Source organism: Belonocnema kinseyi, chromosome 5, assembly GCF_010883055.1.
Source record: "Belonocnema kinseyi isolate 2016_QV_RU_SX_M_011 chromosome 5, B_treatae_v1, whole genome shotgun sequence".
NCBI lineage: Eukaryota > Metazoa > Arthropoda > Insecta > Hymenoptera > Cynipidae > Belonocnema > Belonocnema kinseyi.
In genome coordinates, this window is record NC_046661.1 from 27,489,070 (window position 1) to 27,509,376 (window position 20,307).

Consider the following 20,307-nt stretch of genomic DNA (forward strand, 5'->3'; position numbering starts at 1 on the left):
TTTTACTTCTATTTATTTATTAATGAACTTAAACTTTATTTGACAATGAATAGCAATCAAGAACAACAGTTAATTTTGATTTATTATTTAATTAAAACTATTATTGAAATAATAAAAATTAATTATTCATTATTATATAATGGTGTTTGCAACAATATAATAACATTACAAATTATGATAAGAGCCCTAATTTAAAAAAATTATTTAGTCAGTGAACGTAAATCGCCAGGCGCCATCGTTTACCGTGCTGCTTACGGCCTCGTGTTCACGTGTGATGTTTTTTTTAAATTGTGTTTTATTTATGTCATCATCATCATGTTGATGAAGAGCCCTGAGTCTAGGATATAGGAATATATTATTATTATTCATTACAATAAGTTAAACAAACAATTGTTTAATCCTGCATGAATTTTGAAGCTCGCATATCACCGTTATGCGTGCGACCTTCCTACGTGCGAGCGATATGCGTCGCTATTACTCGTATGACTGCTCAAGTAAAGGCACACTGTGTGAGCTAATCTGCATGTATGCGAGTCAATACATCGTCATTGTGCGCGGATATTGAAACTTCGAATTTCGTTACCTGTAGAGCGGGTTGAAACACGGTGTTTGCATCCCTAGCGTTGAAAAATTTTGTCTTCGAGTTTCGGTACCCGTGGAGCGGGCTGAAACACAGTGCTTGCATCCCTTGGGATGAAACATTTTGTTTCAATTCTAGGGTAGACAGGTAGGTAGGGTTTATAGGTACTTCAACTCGAATATCCAATATATTTGCTATGAAAAATATTATGCCTTACTAGGAACGTAACACAACTTTCGCTGTGTTTCATCCCTTGCAATCCAACATACTATTTCCGATATGATTATTAAATATTTGCACATAAATACGCGAGTTTTAAATTGCTTATGCTTATGGTGAATATTGCTAAGGATCTCAGCTAAAATATTCGATGATATAGAGTTCCTAAAATTTCATAAATAAATTATTATAAATAATTTTCCTATCCTGAACGCTATTTGAACACTTCCAATGTTCCATAATAATTGAAAAAATAATGACTGAAATGAGTGGGAATATGTATTAGAGATACTGATATAAATGTGACGCAAGTAAACAATTCCATTTCATTTGATTTACTTCTTAATCTCATATATCATGTAATACACTAGTATTTAACTTATTTACAAATAGTTGACGTGCCGCGAGGAAAGGGACCTTAGTGTCAATAGGCGAATTTGTCAGTCCTCATGCGTCGAAAGAAGCGGTTCACGCCTTACTTTGCAACTTAGTTACAATTTCAATTTTACAGACACAAAATGCTATTATTTTTTAATGTGAAAGAGCGATATTAAAACTCTCAATAGTATGAATAACCATAAAATCGATTTTTGTTACCCGTATGTCCCTTTCCTCGTGGAACATCACATATGGAAAAAGTATAGATGTTAAAAAATAGGAATTTCAAAAGTGACGATGTTTTTATGGCACATTTTTTTATAAATCTAATATATGTTTGTAAACCAGAGAGAAATTTCTAATGCATTGTGACTCTCTATTTCTCTCTGTGTAAACTATATTGAAAAAACAAATTTTTTTGAAAATTAAATTGTTATAATTTTTTTTTTTAATTGCAAAGTTTTTATTTTGCGTAATTTAATTTCTATGGTTTTCAATTTATCAATGAGTTGGAATATTTAAACTACATTACATGAACTCATAATTTCAGTACTTCATTATTACATGTAGGTATGGAACGATATTTCATAGTAATTGAACAAACCATAATTAAAATAAGTGGAAATATGTATTATAGATACTGATAAAAATATAATACAAGTAAGCAATTTCATATTGCTAACTTATAATACATTATTTATTAACAAACTTTTCTAACAGAGTTTGAACAGTGTTTTCCTTAACACAATTTCTTTTTAAATCTGTTACTGAATTATTTACGAACTGGGGCCCATTTTTAGACAAATGTCAAGCCTACAAGTTACGAGTTAGTAAGTTACTAGCTTATAATTACAAGCACTTATACTTTCTGTTTCACAAGAGTCTTACGTTCACTTGTAATTATAAGTAATATCTCCCACAAATTACACGCGACTTTACAAGTGCGCAGTGTCGCACTTAACTTTTCATAGTTGCTAACCTCCAAGTGTGACTGTGCGTGTTGCTGTATCAGCGATTATCTCTTTGAAATAAAAGTTGTGTCATGGCGTCGAACGAAATAAAAAACGCAAAAAAGATCAGTGTTGTACAAAGACACGCTTCCTAGCCTTTCCTAACCTACAAATATATAGACTTTTTTTGAGGTATATAATTCTTTATCGACTTCAGAATAATCGATAATTATATATAAACTTCAATAAGTGCTTCTTTAATTAATCCTTAATACAATTTTCACGGTCAGAAATTTCAGTAAACTTCCTTAAAATATAACTTGTATTTACTCTTACCACTTTTACAAAACCAAAAAGACCCTCTGAAAATTTTCTATAAGTCACCAGTGCTACTAACAAGACGAAAACTTTATGAAACTGAAAACTTGTAAAACTGCGCGATATTAATTGTAAAAGGAGTCGCCGTACTTGTAGCTTCTAAAAAGTTCCAATAACTTTATGAAACACCCACTTGTAATATAAGTTACGATTCTCTAGACTTGTACTTGTAAATTGTAGGTTTTATAAAATAGGCCAATTATGATATTTTCAATTATTATGAAATATCGTTCCATATCTATATGTAGTAATAGATTACTGTCTCTCCCTGTCGGGTGTGAATCTTTCCATATGTTGCAGATAATCTATTAGGTAATACAAAACTCCCAAGGATAGTTCGTGACTGCATATACAAGGCTGCTTAAGCAAGTATAGTGTCAACATTGATCAGCCATTGGCATGCGCATCTATTATGCCTATGCCGAATATATATAAAAATCGAAATGCGCATGTGGCAATATTATTCCCGCATTTCCAGCAGGAATGAGTTACTTTGCATATAATTCAGATGCATCTGAAAACTAACTTTCGAGGTGGGTTTAAGTTAATGTTATGGTTTTCGTCCAAGATTGTAGTGATAAAATGATGATAGGTTTTTTTGGTGGGTGTTTCAAAATTATTTTTTTGTAACACATGCAAGAAATTTTCGCTTTTCGAGCCATGCACTACGTGCGGGCAGTGACTTATTCGCAAACCGTGGTAAAACGCAGTTATATAAAGACTTTTTCTCACTTAAGAATAGATTAAACGCTTTCACGATGATTCATTATGATGAAAAGCGATATTTCGGGTTCTAATCGTGTACCAAAACTACGATTTTTTTCCGACGTTTCGTGAACATTGCAGCTTACTTCTTCAGGGCTAACCTGAAACTGAAGTATTAAGTTATGCTGTTTTTATGTATACTCTCTACGATTCCTGTGATTGGCCAGAGTGCCCCACCATGGAGACTGGTCACACCTGATTGTCTAATCAAGTCTTATTTTTATCCGAGAGGACAGAAAGCCAAATCGCATTGGTATTATATCCATTGTCCCTATTGAGGTTATAAGGGTGTTTTATGACATCTATTGCTTTTCTCTTTTTTATTGGAAAACTTCTTCGAGCCGTTTCGCTTGCACACTTCGATTCAGAATTACTTTCAAGAACTTTCGGAATCATCACCTCACTTCGTTTGACAAACATTTCCTGATTTTTTTTGTAGTGCTCCTCAAATAAAAAATTCCCTGCATTTGTTTAAAAAAATATGGGCTCTCCAGGTTGATTTGAAAAGCATCCTTATAAGCGGGCTCTCCTGATATGCATGATTGTAGTATGATAGAAGGGTGAAGGAGCATAGATAACACGGGCATTCTGGCTTCTTGGGTCTAGATCCCTCTCGGATTGATCTTCAGTTTTTGGAATCGGGACAGGAATGACTTACGGCTCACACAGGGACCAAGAAATAGCCCTCCGTTGGTATGGTGGCCTGCAAACGAATATTCATTGAGTGTCTCGCTCAATGCGACCACCCCCCTACGCCATGGGTGTAAAGTAATCGCGCCCGTAGCACTTTGTCTACTGGGGGTTACGAAGGTGTCCTAACGGCCTCTCGGGGACACCGGACCTCCCCGAGTATAAATTCTTACCCTGGCATGTGAGGCTCTGTAGGTTTGGACCTTTTATTTCCCTAGCTACTCCTGGCAACAAAATGGAACACGCACAAACAAAACGATATACTGGTTTTCGTGCGCGGCTAGCATATGGATGCGCTCTTCGGAGTAATGCAGCAAGCACTAGGGATAGTAGATTCGTGAAGCAAGAAGACTGCACTATCGATCAATCCGAGAAAGCCGGACGCGGTTGTTTTCACCAGGAGATATAAGTGGGGAACCACGAGTACATTAAAACTGGGAGCACGACAACTGGAAATCAAAGAACAAGCTAAATATCTAGGATTAATTTTATATAAGAAACTGTCATTGAACAAGCACCTGAAAACTAAGTGCAAGAAGCTAGTAGTGACTCTATGGCTCAGTAGGAGAGCCATAGGAAAAAGCTGGGGCTTGAAACCGGAAAAACTGATGTGGATCTACACAGTGAATCTGCGACCCATGCTAACCTTTGCAGCGGTGGCCTGGTGGAGCAGGGTCGAACAGTCTATTATGATGTCTGGACTGGAAAGGATCTGGAAGCACTAATAGGTTCGGAGCTCCTCCATCTCACCATCAAGGCCATGGCTGCGAAGGCGACATAGCGACAGATTAAATATGGTAAACGATAGTAGTATCTCGACAGTAGTGCAGATAGAAACCAACATCGCGAGGACCTCGACACTGAGCATGCTCAGGGACAAAATGTTCACTTACCGCTACCTCTTCGACAAGAAGTATCGAGTTATTCTATCCTGGAAAGAGTAATTGGTTAACGGTGAGGCAAACCTGCCCAGTGATAGAGAAAACTGGTTTACAAATGGCTCCAGGAACAAAGAGAACGCAGGAGCCGGTGTATATAGTAGAATGAATGAAATGAGCTTCACAATCGCCATGGGGTCCTACTCCTCAGTTCTACAATCTGAGATTATTGCCATGCTCCGCTACAATTATCCTGAATGGAACAACGATCACGTCGCTACGAGTTTGCGAGTGTTTTGAGGCACTGAATAAGTTAGCGACAGACAACCGAGTTACTCTGCTTCGGATCCCTGGATACTGGACCCGAGCCAGTTTTTGTCATTTATAGTAGATTAGCCACTGAAGATATTAACAGTTAGCTGACCGAGGACCATCAGAATGAGTGGGCTTTGGCCTCTGGTCGCAGACAGGCTAAAACACATTGCGGCCAAAGCCAAACTCTAACCGAGCGAAGGAATTACTGAAGCTCGAGAGGAACAAAGTCAAGGTCTTAACAGAAATTTGTATAGGACACGGAAACCTCTGGTATCACAGACATAAGATAGGACTTAAAGAAAGTTCCCTCTGTCGTCTGTGCGGAAAGGATAATGAGACAGCAACTCATATCCTTTGTCACTGCCCTGAGATTCCGCAGAAACTTCTAATACTCACAGGCAGTTGCTCCATCAATGAGTCTGAAATGTCAGAGAACATCGTGGCTAAGGTCCTCTCCCGATGGAGAGGGCTATTGGGTCACCCTTAGGCTTATAAGGGGACGCCTAATCACAGTATAATAAATAAATAAATACAAAAAATATCGTGTGCAACAAGTGCCCTAGGTAGACAACTGCAACTCTTGTAAAGTGAACAGCATTTTCCATCGGCTCGTCTTCGGCTCGTTTACATATCGCCTCCAACTCACCTACAACTAACCTCCGATTCGCTTCTGGCTCATACAACAAAATTCACTCGTGTGGAAATGTCTGCTCTCCGCAACTGCAGCACAATATACTATTTTGATATAGGAAAATAGGTACACGAATTGGTCGGTTGTAATGTGAGTGCACGATCTTGTGAGAGCCCCCTCCTTCTGCGATCCGGCTTTAAAGACTATTGTAAAAATTCAGTTTCGACAAATAGAATGTGGAAGTTTACAAACTCAAAATGACACAAAACATAAATTAGAACCGGCTCGGTTCTGGATCACGATAAAAAGTGAAATTTTCTTTTTAAACAAACAATAAAAACTTACTCCCTTAATATGGAGTTGCTAAATTTGGAAAAATAATTTGAAGATAAAAAGTTAACCAATTCCGAATAAAGCGTTCGTGAAGTTGGAGGTTCAAATGTCATTGGTTTTGAACATTGTTTTTGAATACCGACTAAAAATCTGTTTTTCAGTTTTTTTAAATGATACAAATTTTCTCCAAAAGAAAGTTATATGTTTCTTCATAAATAAGCGATAATAATTTTAGGAAATATCGTATCTGAGCACAAGACAAAAATTTGAGTAAAAAAATCCTTATAAAAGTGGCTGTTCGTACATGGTGAAGATTTAGGATTTTAGGCTGTACTGCAAGCCTTCAACTTTGTCTTAAACGAGGGTATGATAGAAAGTGGGTAAAAGGAACTACAAGAACAAGGACTCATTTAAAGATCTGATATGATTCAAAGGATGTTTAAAATACCTCTATATACCTCTGTCAGATTGATTAGAAGTACGTTCTAAGTATCCCTTTAGGATGCATCTGTGCCTACAGTGATAAGGCTGTTCTAATATATTGTAAGATGTTGTGAAGTTAGCAATACAAAGTGCCACTTTATGGATCAAACGCTTTATTATTATTTTTTTTTAATATTATACAACTTTCAAAAATTACCTTTCGGATGAGTTCGATGAGCGATTCTCAAAGCAGCTGGATGCGTATGTACTCCATCGGCAATAATTCCATAATAAATAATCTGTCCTGGTGGTATTTGATCGGATGTTAAAAGGCCCACTAATCCGGGATCTCTGTGATGAAACTACAAGCAATAATAATTAGTATTTCCTTTTTGTTTCTATTTGCACGTATTTTTTTAAAGTTATAATTATTTTATACAAAAATATATTTACTGGAAGCATTGCGTTAAAAAGATGTGTGATAAATGTGGCCCCATATTTAACAGCACTTTCTCCTTCTTTTAAATTCGCTACGGAATGGCCTAAAGAAAATGAATAACATTATTTAAAAAATGAAAATAATAGGTATTAGAAAACTATCAATAAGTTCTTTAATTCTTCTCACCAACAGAAATGATAATATTCTTCTTGCGTAATTCTTTTATTACTGGCAATGCATTGGGAATCTCAGGTGCTAGAGTAATGCAACATATATTTTCTAGAGTATGGTAGGTATCGATTACACTTTTAAAGCCCTGAAAATGAGGAGATTCATTATTTATAAGAGGTCCTGATCATCTAAACACAGGATTTGATATTAATTAAAATGTTATTTTGTTTTAAATTAAAAGCCATTCAAATTGATCCCTTTTCAAGGTGCAACACTCAAAGTTCTTCAAAGACTCGAGATTTAGCAAAATCCAAAATATGCCTGCAAGGATGAATTGTTTGATGTAATATTTGTATCAGGTAATCTGCTGTATATATGTGTCCGTACAGAGAGCTTATTCTGGAAAACATTATTTTTGTCATCTTTTTTAATTCAAAATGAAGTTTTTTTGCGTCCAAAACAATCAACACAGTGTAGAGATTGGCCAATGTCTACTGAGAAGCAAGCTCCCTTAGTTGCAATGCATTTGGTTGCGTTAAAGTTTTTTCTAAGAAATTTTGAGAAAAAAGGAAAGAGAGCGCCACTTTTACCCAAGAATTAACACATTTGAACGTCCGTGAGCACATATAAGGGGCCATATAAGCGTACTCAAAACTGTGCGCACATTAATAATAATTTTTAATTGGTAAATGTAATTGAAAACAAGGTATGTTTTACTGCTGCAACCTATCCAGGAAAGATTTTACAGAAACAATTGCTAGCACTACAAAGGGAGGAAATTAAAATTCCTGCACTATTCGATGATGCCCGAGGTGAAGTCGAGGGCATCATGTCGCACAGTGCTGAGATTTTTATTTCATGCATGTATAGTGTATACTATTTTTCTTTATATCTTGTCGAAAGTACATTTGATCATTATTAAAAACTGAGCAACCACGTTTTGTAGTAGACACATCGTAGCACGGCCTTGGTTTTACTTTCCTCCTCGCTGAAGCGCCTCCGCGGAGAGTTGTGAAGCTCTTACTTTTGTTCTGTCTCTTTCTCTCCTTTCTCTCTCTCTCCCTCTCTCGATTTTGACGCCTATGCGAATTTTGCAGCACGAGCGGAGCGAGTGCTGCTGTTCGGGGACAGGCGTCAAATAAGAGAAAAATTAATAGAAAGAGAAAAGTAAACACAAGAAAACTCGATTAAAGTAAAGAGTGATATTATAAAAATGGGTGTGGCACAAGAACTTTACAGTTCATGAAACTTGCACGACAGACAACCGATACACGAGTATACGAATGAAAATGGCGTTTGTGCGAGTTGCTACTGCTAGCAGCAAAGCTATTAAAGAGGGCGCGTGTGTATCTCCACCGATGCGTAAATCTTACGCTCCCTGCAGCAAAAACGAAGCAGGAGGAATGTACTTTCGACCAAGGTATAAAGAAAAGAAATTTAGAGTATTGTAATTCACAAAAAGTGATGTGACCGCCGACAAGACTTTTTATGTCTTAAAATGTCCCATGTCATGCAGAATTCCACGAAAGTCTGTCGATAAAGTTAGGGCTTGAGGGCTCACTTTTATTAAAAAAAAAAAAAACAAGTTTACACGGTTAATATTTTTCTTTAAAAAGGCAAGTGTCGACTTAGCCCTATTCTCTCCTACCTCCAATGCGCTTGTTGCAGTTTTTTATTGTTATTCCAGTTAGAATTAAACTATTTTAAACACAAATTATATCTTATGCTAGGAAAGTTAATCATTCCACACTGTAAAAGCAGTCCCGCCAAGCGAGTAAAGCCTGGTAGGAGTAGCTTTAGACCTCCGTTGTAAGAAATCCATACCAATATCATAAGGGTTTCTTGCAACTATAGTATAGTTAAGTAGAAGCTCTTTTCGCACGGCGATACTACTTTCAAAGCATACACTCGAGCTGTATTGCCATGCGCTTTATGCTTTTATAGAGTAGACGCTTGTCACTCTAACATTGTGTGAGTTCAAGAAAATATAGCACGAACTTCAAGCCAATTCTGGCAAGTTAAAATGTCGTACTGTAATAGGAGAAGCTCAACTTGCTACTACATTAAAATTGTTGGCTCTATTCATACAAAGAGAAAATCGGACTGTTTTAATCAACTGAGCTCTTAATATTACAGCAAGAAAATTAATGTAAGAAATTAGTATAAATTTCTACCAATATTGGCATCAAATTAAACATTTTCAGCACGAAATATCTTATACTATAAAAGAATCAAGCGCATGTCGTCAATGCTGGAGTCATATGCCGATAGAGCAGTTTTGCCCTGCCGACTTTAGCATGTGTTTATGTGTGGACAGAAGTGGCGCCCCCGGTACTTTAAAAAAAAAATCCTAGACGAAGTTAAACGCAGCCAAATGCATTGCAGCTTGGGAAGCCGGTCGAGACGCAGTCACCGGGCCTCACTACAATACCCACAACAATCATTGCAAATAGCCTATGTTCGTGATTTAGGCACGGCTGGTCAAAAACTTTTAATCATTTACGTAAATCAACAAAAAAATTTAGTGTAATAGCTAACGTTGAGTTCAAAATAGAAAAGCATGAATTAAGATTCTAAAGTCACTCAATAGACAATGAGCAGTCTCTACACAGCATTGTGTTGGCAGTTTCAGATGCAAAGAAACACTGAATTTTCAATACAAAAGAAAAAAATAACAGCAAGAACGTTTTCCGGAAAAACTATTTGTAGATCCCAATATATTGGCCTTGAGATTATGTAGTAAAAATAGGATATAAAACAATGCATCCTTGTACACGTATTTTGGATGTTGCAAAACTCCAAGTTGTTTGAAGCAACTTAAAATGCCACGTCATCTTTGCTACTTCAAATAAGTGCTATTATAATATGCTGATTATTGTTATGAATATGTTATTAAACTGAAGTAAAATATATTTTAAAATTTACTTACACGAGACAAGAAATATTTGTACATGTACACGTGGAATAATCAAGTTAATGTGAAGAATTCCTGAAAATAAAACCAAGAATCTAACCACCGAATTTGGACAAACACCAAAAAATGTTCGCATTGCAATCTGAAAAAAAAAACTTCTTCCTCCTAACAAAAAAAAAAAAGAAAAAAATGTTCCCTCCTTTGGGCCAGAAATAAAAAAAGAGGAAAAAAATGAGAATGCAATCAAAGAATGAACTCTATAGAATCAAGTGAAAGTTCAAAAAGCAAACTTTCCACAAACAAACCTGACCAATAAATGACCTCCAATCCAATTCTCTTTTTTATTTCTGCCCAGCAGGAGGAAAAACATTTTTTCTCTTATTTTTTAGGAGGAAGAAGTTGTTTGTTTTTTTAAGATTGCAATGGGAACATTTTGTGGTGTTTGGCCAAATTTGGTCGTTAGATTCTTGGTTTTATTTTCAGGAATTCTTCACATAGATTCAATATTTTCAAAATTTAACAACATTTTGTAAAGAAAACTCTTAAAATTCATGTGTCACATAATACTTCAAAAATATATTTTTTAGAGGAAAAAATGTAAACACATGAAATATTTATTTTGAAAAGATCTAACGACTGACTTTAAAAAATCAAGAAGTTAATTTGTATTAGCTTGTTGTCAAAATCCTTTTTCAGTATTTCATTGAGATGCAAAAGGAGCCCCCAGGCCAAATATCCAGAATATTCTTGGCTGACCTATTCGAAAGTATAAAATCAGAAGCCTTTAATACTATATATAGAATTTTAAATTAACAAGGAGCCAACAATATCATAAAATTGGTACTTTATTCTCGTAATAATCGAGGAATTCTGGGATTCGGCATTAAAAACTGTATACATTTAGAGCAAATTTTTGGATTGAACAATTAAAAATTAAGATATTTAAAAACAAACATTTTCAAACCTAAGATTTTTTAATTAAATATTTTACGATTAGGAATTCAAAACTGTTTAGTTTCAAATTTGGAACTTTTCTAACTTGTATATTTTATATGTATTGTTGACTAGGAAACAGAAGCTTTCTTTTACCTAGCTACTAGTTCATAACTTAGTTATCAACAAGTCCTTTCCTTGGATACTTGCATAATTACAACATTTGAATTTAGAAAATTTAGAAAAAATATTTTTATCGATAAAATATGAAATCGTTCAAGTTTTTATTACTTGGATAGCTTCATTCATGAAGCATTTTACAATTTATAAAGCTTCAATCATAACTTATTCTTTTAGCGTGTATGCGTGTGTAAGATTGAATGTTAAACCTAGTATTATGGGCATTGCAAACAGCATAATTAAAACATTTTGAATGTCACAAATTCAACATTTTTAACTAAATGTCACAAAGCTTCAAAATTTGAAGTTTCCATAATTAAGCAATTTCAAATTAAAACAATAGAAATTTAAATGACTTTTAAAAATGGGATATTTATTTCCTTTTTGTATACCGTCTCAGTTCACGGTTTATTTTATATACCTTCCTAAACTACTACCCCGCCCACTCTCACAGGTTATGATGTGTCGCCCTAATAGCAATTTTCCAGAACCCTTATAAAACTATTCATTTCTGAAACACACTGTGAAACATATTAATGTAAACCTTAAACCTGAAAATATTTCTATAGAAAATCTTCAGGTAACGGAACCGTAATAAAAACTAGCATTTTGAATCTATTTTCCTAAACGCTAAAACCAAAATTTCTCACAGATTATAGAAGAGCATAAACGACAGGTAATTTATGGTACTCATTGTTAAATGAAATTAGTACCGATTTTCGCAAATGAGTTTCTCGGCACATACCAGCAAAACAGACGGACATTTCGATGATCAATATTTAAAAATTAAAATCATCTTAGTTTGTATTTGTACACAACACAATGTTATGCAAGCGACCTGCTGGCACTTCCATGTGGAACTACGTAACAAAAAAACCGCGTGCTCAAACAATCAATGAGGAAAATTTAAATTTGGGAAATTCAGAAAATGTCAATACAAACGCAAATATATTTCTCAATGATATTGGTTCATTCAATGTCAATCAAATTTCCTTCAAGAAAAAAATTGATATTTTGAAGAACGTGTGGACACCAGGGCCAAATTTTAGTTTTCCTGCATCAGGAAATAGAAATCTTCGTTTTAAATACAAGTGGCTTTTTCGCTGGGAGTGGCTTGCATATTCTGCTGAAAAAATGGAGCTTTCTGCAATTTTTTGCATTGTTCGGATCCAAAAGTAGTGGTATTGGCAGACAACCTTTAGTTAAGTTTTAATATATTTAATAGTCGTTCGATAATTACCACAATATTATTACACTTTGAGAATTCATTTAGCATAACTGTTTCGCGATATGAGATGAATGGGAATTACCATAAGTATATTATTCAAACAGAATATCAAATGTCGCATGGAAAATAATTTATAGTTTAAACATATATTTTTCAACCAATTAAAAAATGTAAATAATTTTTTTTTAATGTCACTGGAATATTTATATGAGAATTTTTTTCCATTTTCCATTAATAATTGTATGAATGATCAAAAAGAACAAGTAGGTTTAATAAGGATGCATTCACCAGCTATCTCAATCTAAAAAATGAGCATTGATAAACATATATTATAAAATTGAGAAAATTATTATTATATTTATTTGTAACTAACTTCGCAACAGAATTCAAGGCGAATTTTTGAGAAGAAATATCGATTAAATTTTTTTTTGTTATTAGTGTGGATCTCAAAATAAACAATTCTACAATTGGAAATTGCCACAACGCGAAAAAATAGCGTATTGCGTTTCTTAAAAAGGATAATTAATTTAGCATTAATAGATATGCAGCTTAGTTACCCGTGCTCAATAAATGGTTCAAAATTTGTTATTGCAGAGTTTTTAAATTTTCTTTCGTTTCAATTTATTTACGTTCCTGAAGGCGAAGAAAGTCTTCTTAATTTTTGTGAATTGTAATCAATAATTCTCTATAAGAAAAGTCTTATTTAATTCACCCCTTTTTTCTGAAGAAAATTCTGAACTTCTGGGTAAAAAGTAGAGTAATTTTTCCGGGGAATTTAAGTATTGTAGTTTAACCCTTTTTTCTAACATTGGAACTCCATAGAATTTTTAAAACTTCGAGTTTCGTGTTTGATAGTATTTTTCACAGCTGTATTTTATGCCGAAAAACCCACATGTGCGCAGAAAATTGTTTAAATTGCAATTTATAAGGATAATTTCAATTAGTACTAAAATCATAATTTAAACATTCGTTGTTTTCTAATGTTCATTCCTCGGTCTTCTCTGTTTTTTTCATGTGTGTTTATATGCTAAAAAGCTCACCTATGCTAAGAAAAATTTTAAACCACAAATTATAAAGATCATTTCAATAAACACCAAAATCAGAATTTTAAAAATTCGCCGCATGTTCAATTTTGATTCCCTGGTCCTGCACTGAAAAAAATTTTGCATTAAACCAAGTAGGCTAATTTACTTGTCTGATTCTACTTGAAAGAAGCAAGTATTTTCTTTTTACAAGGGACAATTTTCTTGAATCAAGAAAATAATAGAATCAGGACAACTATTTGAATCGAGAATATATTTGCTCTGAGCAAAAAATTATTGAGTTAATTTGTTCCATTATACAATGCTCATGTTCTTGAGACTAGAAAATGAATGTATTCAGTGAACAAATAATTTCTCTTAGAATAATGCTTGAATATTTTTCTTCAAATAATTATTAATTTGAAACGAATGTCAGATTTACTTCGAAGATGCCTATGTTATTAAGATAGAAACACATAAGTTTTTTCAACATAAAAACTGTACAGTTGATACAATAGACATCGCACACATATGTACTATGAAAACTAATATGTTGGTCTAAACTAATTTACCTCTTACTGCATAAGTATCTTACTAAATATAATAATCGACAAGTTGGCATGGTATGAAGTTGGTTCTCTTCGTCGCTAACAATTATTTTGAAATTCAATAATATTTATAAAATTCAAAACATTGGTGCACATAATAAATTTTATTTATGCAAATGTAGATAAGAATTTGCAACTTTGATAAATTACTAACTTTAGGCTGACCCACAAATCAAATGACTCATAAAACTATAACAAAAATTATAAGTTTATTGCGTCGGTGAGTTGTTGGTGGTAAAAATTTAAAATTTGTAAATAGATTTGAAAAAAGTGTTTTTCATTTTGAAATAATTATGCAAGACTCAAAAGTCATTTCATTCCTAAAATTATCAAAAGAATTCTTCATTCAATAAAAAAATATTATTTTTTTGGATTCGGCTCGATTAAAATTGATTTTTAAAAAGTTAACAATTTTGTTATGTGAACCTTATTTAATTTAAATTAAAGTTGGAAGACATAGTTCTATTTTGTTTAAATACAATTTTCGTATTCGATAATAGCAGTTTGAAAATCACAAAAATGGCAAAATTCATGAAAGCTATAGGTAAAAAAATAGTTTTGAAAATATTAAATGATCATATGTTATTTTAATTTAAACTAAATAAGTTTTAGGCAACAAATTTTTTAACTTTAAATTAATTTTTCCTCGATGAAAAACAAATTCCTTTATTAAGCAGGAATTTTTAAAATAATTTTTAATTTTAATTCTTACTTGCTATCTGAAATAGTTAATATCTTGTTTAATATTTTTATTTTATTAATTGGCCATGCAATGCTTCCCGCGTACTGTAACAAATGGTTAACATTTTGGCAATCACCCATATAGTTACATAACTCATTTTTCTTGTGTAAATAATAAAAAAATAAATATATGAACGCATAAAACAAAGTTATAAGCTTTAAAAAATGCTTAAAAATACAATTAGTACATTTTCTTGATAATTTAAAATAATGGTACGCGTTTTTAAAGCAAAATATTCAAGAAAAAAGAATTCAATAACATTGTTAAGAAATTTATTAAGAATGAATTTCATTTTATAAAAGAACAATGAAAAAGTTGACAATTAAACATTTTTTAAATAAAATAATTGAGAATGCAAGGAGGAAGCAAACAAATATTTTTCATCCGATTACAGAATTCTTGTTTCTTCCGATTTCGGAGTATTTTATATTTGAAAGAAAATTGTTTTTCAACTCAAACGTTCTTTATTTTTTATATGCTTTAGATAGTTTTTAAGCGGATTAAATTTTTAAAGAAAAAAGTATTGAGCCCTTTGTAAAATAAGTGAAGTTGAATTATTTGTTGCATATTTTCAATTGCTGTTTTAGGAAAGCAATTACATATTTATATCTTTGTAAAAAACTTATTAGAAATGAATTCGATAAATAGAAAACTGCGGTTTATGCAAGTTTTCGTGAAGCAGAACCTTATTTTTTTTCATTGATGTTATTAAAGAATTTTTGTACTTGCAACTTTTCTTTATCATTTATTACCTTTAGGTCGTTTTTAAGCGTTTCAAATATTGGAAAACAATAAGTATTAAATGCCTTGTTAAATAAGTGAAACTTACTTCGCTTTTTCACATATTTTAAATTATTGTTTAAGAAATATTATTATGCATTAAAAATGGAGTACAAGACTATTATATACAATAAAAGAGTTGGATACATTTGAAACTGCGCATTTTATGGAGATTTTTTGTTTATTCTTCATTACTTTCCGATATTCTATAACATTTTTAAATATATTAAGAAAAAAAGCATCGAGCCTTAACTGAAATAAGTAAGATTCAATTCTAAAATTTTTCTAATTAAAAAATGGTACATTAAAGTTGAGTTCAACAACTTTTAGTTTGAAGTTGGTTGAGGCTTACCGCACGACTTGGTACGACCCTGCCTTGAAATTCTTACCCGAGATTTTGTCATAGAGATCCAACTGCTTCGATAGCGAAGTCGGAAGAGCGCACGGTTAGGACACACTAGTTTGGGTACTTTAGGTAGGGTTCAATCCTCGGCGAGTGCGATTTTTTAAAAAGTCTAGGCGTAAGATTATATATGGAAGTAACAGTCTGCGCGAATTACGTATTTTAACAATTTAAAAATGAAGATTATATAACAATACGTTACACGCTTTAAGAGTGCGGGCTACCGCATGTGCTACGTATGACAACTATTCATCAACATCTATTTATTTCTCCACTTTGATATTTTTTTTAGTATATTCTGGAATGTGTTAGGAATATTAATCCACAAAAAAGTAAAAAAACATTAGGTCCTTTTTTATCATTCTCTATGAAGTATGCTTCATTTTCAAGATAGGGATCAACCGTATATTAGATCAAATGTATTGAATTTTTTTTTATAAATACTTTTTCAGTTATAAAAAAGTTAAGACGATAACTTTTTTTAACACGATAATATACAAAAATTTATTTCTCGGAAATTTTGCATATCACATTGACATAAAAAAATACGTATTAAATATTTTTCGACGAAAACGGAAGAAAAATATTTCATGAAAAAAAAATGGTAGTTGGTAAATTTCCCATGGAATTTCCCTTGCACTTGTATAGGATTCCAATAGGCTACTTTTTCGCATTCTAGCGATTTCGAATTTGAGATTTTTTTACTTTTGATCTACCTTGAGATTTATTTAGAGTTAATGCATATACTTTTTCTTTTGAAATAAAATTTACAATTCTTATTAAATTATAATATTGTAGACCTCATTTTATTCCTTGCAGGACTCTCTATACATCACTTTGGCACGTTTTAAATTAAATATATTTATTAAAGAATTTGCAATTGTAATTTTGTACACAATATTTTTCTTGAAGAAAATTTTGTTATTAAAAATATCTTTTAGTTGAAAATAACTATAGTCCACAAATAATTTCAGAATTAGATGTAAAAAAAATAAATAACCTGATAAAATTTTCCAGAGTTTTGTCGGGCCTTTTTTCATCTAGTTTTTCAATTTTTTAATCAACAAAAAAGTATGATAATTTTTTTTGTTTCCGGTGTTCTTTAATGATAGGGAGATTATTATAATCCACCACGGATCATAGAGTTTCGTTAGTTAAAGTTGTTTTATTATGATACAATTATTTTAAAATTTCTATGAAGAAATTATTTTTTGAAAGCGTGTTTTCTATATTTTACAATAATTTTATATTTTTTAAAGTTATATTGCAAGAAATTTGGATGCAAAACAATATTATAATAAATAATATGACTCTTAAGAATCATTCTGGTTTTATTATAAACAAATATAATGAACAAATTCGACCGAAATATTAATTCCTTGAATGCTGGTTATTTTAATGAGGAACTTCAAGATAATGTCTGCAAAATTCATTATAATTTTATACTCGTATAATTTTTTAAACGAATTTAGTAAGCAAATGTATTAGTCAGGGATTTGTCCCCGTAGGAATTCGTTTTTTCACTGACAATCTTTTTAATTGGGAAATTTTAGCAACATTCATAGTTAGTTGGTAAATTGGATATTTATTAAACAAATTCATGGTTCGGGCATCTATTGCAAAAAGCGTTTTTTTATGTCAATCCTTTTAAAATGATAATTTCATCAACATTCATAATAATTAGTTGATGCATTGTATGGCTTCTTTAAGCAAATTTTATTTTAAAAATGCACTATTTTGGCATTTGTCAAGAAAAAAAGGTTATTTTTTCAATTTCAGTCCTTTTAGTATTAATCCCTTATTACTTTTATTCGTTTTGTCAGGCCGCTACTTCAGTATCTAGTAGAATTACCTTTTTCTTTCGCTTTTGTCTATAATAAACTATTTACGGATTAGTAAAAACTGAAATGACTGAAATTGAAAAATAAAACGAACGGTTTACTTTGCGAAATTCCTGAATAATACATTTTTTTATTAAATGCATTAAAGAATCATACAATGTATCAAATAAGTATGAGTGTTGATAAAATTAACATGGAATTCCTAACTAAAAGGACTCACGTGGAAGAAAACGAATATGACTGTCGACAAATGCCCGAATAATGTATTCTTTTAATTAAATTAAAAAACGTTAAATCCGTCAACTAATTATAAGTGTTTCTAAAATTATTATAAAGTCCCTAATTTAAATGATATCGAAAGAACGAATTTTTTTGTCAAAAAATTTCTAAATAATACATTTATTGATAGAATTAACTGGAATTGTACTCACTCATACACCTCACAGAGATGTCTTGTATTCCCCAAAAGTTTTCATATTTTGAGATTATTTAACAACCATTTGAATGGATTTCTGTAATTCATTTTTTGTGATTCATGAGAAAAAGCCCAAACGACAAAGCGCACGCCCAGCGAGAGTCGTGCTCCGTGAAAAAGGCTCGCGAATCAGAGAGCGAGTAGGGACGTGCTCGTACATACATCCATAGTGATGAAGCAAGTCGCTCTCTGATTCGCGGGCCTTTTTCACGGAACGCGACTCTCATTGGGCGGGTGCTTTGTCGTTTGGGCTTTTTGTCATGGATCCCATTTTTTAACACTTTTAAATAAATTATTAAAATATGAATAAATGTAAATACGAATATTTTTTTAGCTTATATGTTCTAAAAACATTTTATAATGAAAAATTGGTTAAATAAAGGCTTCCGTTACATTTTACTAAGTTGATTTAGAGGAATAGGATTTGCACTTTTTCTGTTCCCGTTGGGGGATTTTTAGACGGAGGAAAAATCGCTTTTTCATAGAAATACAAAAAGAAAGGAATTAGAAAAAAACTTTAAAATGCCAATTGTTTCATGACAATTATTTGCAAATGGAAACCTGACAGGTACGCACGTTTTTCTTTGCTTCGGCGAAGGAAATTATCGAGTGACCATTAGAGTTTAAACAACTTCCAAAGAGACATTTGTTTCCTACGCTTGGAGGAATATTTCTAGAAATTTTTAGATCGATTTATTGAAAATTGGCAGAAATATCCATTTTGTAAGAAAGCACGCGACGCCCTCTACGATTGCATCGTAAAGGTATTCGCACAAGAAAATACGTGTGCAATATGCTGGAAACGGCTCACGCACGCTCTGTCCGTGCACACATACAGATCGCTAATCAATCGTGTGCGATCTGTCGCGCTGCTGCAGTGCGAGCTGGCTATATACCGTACGTTGCCAACCCTTACCGCAGCAGCGCGACAGATCGCGCATGATTGGTTGGTACTCTGTGTGCGTACACGGCCGGCTTGTGCGTGAGCTGTTTCCAGCATACTGCACACTTATTTTCTTGTGCGAACACCTTTAGCAGCTTCAAGCGCTTCTGAACATTAGTACTCTCGCCTGTATGCTGCAGGGAGAAGGCAGATAATATTCACACCTTTTTATAGCATAACACGACCCTTGGAATTTTGGTATTATTTATTATCAATCAATATTATTCAAGAAACAGAGGAGAGGGTTCTTAACCCCGAAAGGGAAAGTACCTTTTTTCACCCAACTCATTTTCTTTTCTTCTTGTTTCGTAAATAATAAAAATAAACTTATTATGTCCAAAGTTTTCTACTTCGTTTTGAGATTCGAAGTAGTAAACTTTTAAAGCGTGACGTTCAAGAGCAGACTGCCATTTTTCTCGTTGTACTAAGCTTGAGTTACCCGTCGGCCAGGGAAATTTTTAAAATAAATTTATGTTTTCGCCCGTCACCCAATAATACAAATTTTTGGGTACGCCGATTTACGGGTGGTAGCCCGAACAATTAATTTAAGAAATTAAGAAATATCTGTGTCAGCAATGTGGCAATGAATCAAATTCTTATTTTGGAAATGACTTTGCAGTCAATTTAGCAAAAAATCAAGTTCTTTGCATCTCAGAAATAATGTAAAGGATGTGAAAGTGTGTGTGTGAGAGCACTAGTGCGTCTTCTTTCAGTTTTATATATCTCTCTCTCTTCCGTAACACAACTATACAAACATTCATGCATACTTCAAACAATTACTAAATTCCATGAATAAAAATCATTGAGTTCCATGTCGGTTACTAAACAATATCACTTAATTTATCTCGGTTCTCGTTATTTCTAATTCTAAAATTCCAATGGTCGTGTTACGCTGTAGCAAGGTTTGAATATTATCTACCTTCTCCCTGCAACATACAGACGAGATTAATTGTAAAATGATTTGATGAAACAAATCAATCCTTTCTTCAACGGTCGAAGAAAGGATTGATTTGTTTCATCAAATCATTTTACAATTAACAAGTCAACAACGTTTTGGACAACATGGGTTATTTATCTTACATCCTTGA

At 32.8% G+C, this 20,307-nt stretch overlaps 1 protein-coding gene across 1 annotated transcript in view; it reads right to left on the reverse strand.

The window, feature by feature from the left end:
• LOC117173486 (N-acetylglucosamine-6-phosphate deacetylase) overlaps positions 1–20,307 on the reverse strand; it is an 85,681-nt gene that overhangs the window by 5,700 nt on the left and 59,674 nt on the right. Inside the window, exons 3-5 of the mRNA XM_033362094.1 lie at positions 7,166–7,295; positions 6,994–7,082; positions 6,758–6,902 (exon numbers count right to left, since the gene is read on the reverse strand). Of these exons, the coding sequence (XP_033217985.1) occupies positions 6,758–6,902; positions 6,994–7,082; positions 7,166–7,295 (364 nt within the window). The remainder of the gene's footprint in view (positions 1–6,757; positions 6,903–6,993; positions 7,083–7,165; positions 7,296–20,307) is intronic.